Source organism: Pteropus vampyrus, unplaced genomic scaffold (assembly GCF_000151845.1).
Source record: "Pteropus vampyrus isolate Shadow unplaced genomic scaffold, Pvam_2.0 Scaffold158, whole genome shotgun sequence".
Classification (NCBI taxonomy): domain Eukaryota; kingdom Metazoa; phylum Chordata; class Mammalia; order Chiroptera; family Pteropodidae; genus Pteropus; species Pteropus vampyrus.
In genome coordinates, this window is record NW_011888939.1 from 2187676 (window position 1) to 2191370 (window position 3695).

General features: G+C 56.2%; 1 protein-coding gene across 1 annotated transcript in view; it reads right to left on the minus strand.

Annotated features, from left to right (window-relative positions):
* Positions 1–3695, minus strand: part of ASS1 (argininosuccinate synthase 1) — a 46907-nt gene that overhangs the window by 12769 nt on the left and 30443 nt on the right. The window contains exon 11 of the mRNA XM_011370041.2: positions 3130–3194. Within this exon, the coding sequence (XP_011368343.1) occupies positions 3130–3194 (65 nt within the window). The remainder of the gene's footprint in view (positions 1–3129; positions 3195–3695) is intronic.

Consider the following 3695-nt stretch of genomic DNA (forward strand, 5'->3'; position numbering starts at 1 on the left):
GCCTGCCTTCCCCCCTCTCCTCCCCACTGATTTCATTTACTTCACTTAATTAGCCCCCCTCCGGAGTTAAAAAGATAATGTGATAATGACGATGTGAACAGCCACAAATACAGCGAAAGCTACTCCATCTGCAGCTTCCCCGGCCCCTTGCCCCTCTGACCCCACGGCCTCTAGCGCCACTGAGCCGGCCATCCCAGACCCAGGGTGCTAGCGCTGCCCAATTCCCTAAGCCCTGCCCCCAAAATAAACCAAGCCCTTAACGAACTTCAATTACGAGCTTTGTAAAATCAATACAAATGACGTTTTCCCTCGTACGCTGAGATACACTGAGATACGGACAATAGTGTCTTCCTGCTCGGCCCTCAATGTAATTGGCAATTAACAGCTTTTCCCATTACTTAGACTTAATAAAGACCCGTCATGGGGGAATCCACAATGCCACGATGTAGCGCCTTCTCACTACAATTCATTGGGCGTGAAAAAAGTAAAAGTAACATGTCACCCTAAAATTAGGAAGTAATTTTCTTCCCTCTCCCCCAACCTCAGTAACAGGCAGGTCACAACTTCCAGAGGGACACGGCAAGATCACTCAGGCTGCCTTACCTTTGGCCGCTGGAGTTGCAGAGAGGGAAAGCAACTTGCCTACGGTCACACAGCAAGTCTGTGGAGTCAGAATCCTGATTGTTTTTGCCCAAAGCGGTATAATTCTCAGACTACATGCTGTGCTTTGGGGGACAGCCCCCCTCCACAAATACACGCAGCACCTGGGCGGGGTGAAGGCTGTGCTCCAGGAATCTCCTCCTCAGGTGGCTAGGACCTTGGAGGGTGGCGACACCCCCCGATCTGGGGAGAAGGTAGCGGATCTGCCTTCAGGCACAGCGGCAACCACTGTGGGTCAGGAGCTCTCTGCATTCGACCTGGACGCGGCCCATTTAACAGATGAAGAATTCGAGGCTCCGAGAGGCTAGGTCACTTTCCCAGTGGAGATGGAGCCAGGACGGGGACTCGTCCGGCACCGAAGCCTGAACCATCTACGCTGACCCTTCAGTGTGCCTCTCCCAGGCCTCCAGGGGGTCGGCCCCCAGTAGACCCAACTCAACACCCAACCGGCCACCTGGGGCGCCTCCTACCTTTTCTACCACATCCCACTAGAAAGCTCCTGCTCCACCCTCTCTGTTCCACATTCTACTCTACCAGTCCAAGCCTCATCTCCTGCCACCTCCTCCAGGATGTCTACCTAGAATAGCCCGGTCTAGGCCTTTATCGCTGCCTCCTTCAGTTCAAGTTCACCTGGCTCTCCCCACCTAAGCGGGATGCCATTTCACAGCGACCTCAAGCTGGTCCTTCTCTTTCCAATAGAGGAAGCAATTCATCTTCACAGTAAGTGCCATTCCTGACCTACAGCACTGCCTGCCTGCAGCACTGAGACATCCGCAATCAACTAGTGATGCCTGTCACGGGCATGCGAGGAACAGAGAGCAAGTTCCATCGTGGGTACCTCTGAGCCACACTGACAGCTCCCAGAGGGCGCAGCCATCTATGGAGTAATCTCCACTGCACCAGTCCCTGCTGGTGCACCTGGGCTAGAACCCCGATGGGCCCCGCTCAGGTTTAAGCCCTCAGCCTCTCTGGACCTGCGAGTCCTAGTCCTGCCACCGACGGGTCTTTGACTTTGAGCCTTGGTCCCCCTGTCTGTAACATGAGGGTGCTAGCCTCTGGCTCCCCAAGGCCCCTCTCAGGTCTGCCTTGGATGATGTATGTTGTGCTGGCTCCCAAGGGCAGACTGCGACAAAGGGACATTTAATCAGATGTTACTATAGGTGAGAGACAAAGATAAGAGAGGATAAAAAGGAGCAGCTAATTAGTTACATTGTCCTCGAGGAGGCCTTCCCAGAGCTTCAATTAGGTTGTTTCCATAATAGCTGAGTCGAGAACCACATGAAAGAGGCGAAGAGGCCGCTTTCCCTCCCTGCCTCCTCCCTGCACCCTCTGAGACAAACCCGAACAGGTCAGAGCCCGCAGGATCGCCCCCCCACCCCCACCCCTCCCACACTACACCTGGGGAAACCGAGGGCCAGAGATGGTAAGTTCAAGGTCACTGGGCAAGGCCGGGTGAACCCAGGGCGAAAACCCTCGCATCCCGCCTCCCGCTCCAGCGTCCTTTCCCAAAAGCCGAAATTTGGCCATTGGCTCCCTTTGGGTCTTAGAATTTTAGTACAAAATACCTTGAAGGACTGACTAATCCCTGGCCTGGTTTTATTTGGTTGCGTTATCTTCTCAAATTAACCCTAAGCAAAGCAATTAGAATGCCTGCAAAAAACGGGGCCTCAACTCCCTGCCAGTATTTAAAACTCGAGTGCCCAAGTCTGGGGCTCTCACTGAAAGTTTATCCCCTCCCTCTTAGAGCTCCGGAAGCATCTTTGCTTGATCAGGGACCCACAGGCAGCTGAGATCCTCTTGTGTGGGTGGGGAAACCGAGTCCTCGAGGGGAGGGTGTGGTCGAGCTGACTCCTGATTATTGACAAAGGGGACTCAAGGCTCTGTTACTAAGAGCAGACAGAGGCACTTGCTTGGGGACCAACCTCTTCTCCCCTTAGCCCAGCCAGAGGCGGACGTGGGCCAGGCAGCCCCGCCAAGGGGGCAGCCCCTTCTACAGCAGGCAGAGTCCTCCCACCTGGGGAAAAATGCCTCCCATCCTCGGGTCACACCTGACCTTGGGACATGCCCTCAGGCCTTGCTCACTCACAGGGCCTGGGCTGCCCACAGCGCCCACCCCCTGCCAGGCCAGCCGGCCTCCTCGTTGCAGCCTCAATGACCACGAAGTCAGCCCCGCACACTCTGCCTCGGGACCCAGCCTGTCGGCCCAGGGCACAGGAATCCCGATCTCATCTCTCCTCACGGCCTCTCCTGGCCCCCAGCTCCTCCTGCTGGGGCGGCAATACTCCTGGAAGCCAGTGGCAAAGGGCCTCTCATCCCCACGCGCAGAGGGGAAACTGAGCCGGGGTGGTGGTGGTGGGGGAATGGACTTGCCCAGAGTCACCGACACAGCCTGGGAGTGGCTGGATGGCACGGGGACCGAGGGGGCTCCAGGAGCCGAGGTATGCCCCCAAGGCTGCTGGGCACACTCACCTCGGGACTTCATCCCGATGAAGCGGTTCTCCACAATGTCGATGCGGCCCACGCCGTGTTTGCCCCTGGGGGGAGAACGGGACACTCGGGGTCAGGTGCGGCCACAGGCTTGGTGTCAGATGCCACCCGCCGGCCGCCACAGCTTGGGCACACATGGGCTGTGCCCACCCCGGAGCCCCATGCAGGACATGAGGCACCATCTCGGGAGCCAAGAGAGGACACCCGAGTTAGGGGACCTGATCTTCCCATCCATTGTACGGGTGGGGAAACTGAGGCCCAGAGAGGGAAGGGCTTGCCCGGGTCACACCGTGTTTGTTTATTTATTTATTTTTTTAGGCGAGGCAACCCTTGGTTGACCTGACAGATTGCAAAGACCTTGTCAGCTTACAATCCCTTAATTTATTTATTTTTTACACCTACCGCACCTGGTCTTCCTAGGTGGTCTCCCATCCAAGTACTAACCAGGCCCGACCCTGCTTAGCTTCCGAGATCAGACACACCGTGAGTTTAATTTACAGCTTCTATTGCCTCTGTCCTGGGGCCTTTCGTGGCACCAGCTCTAAGCA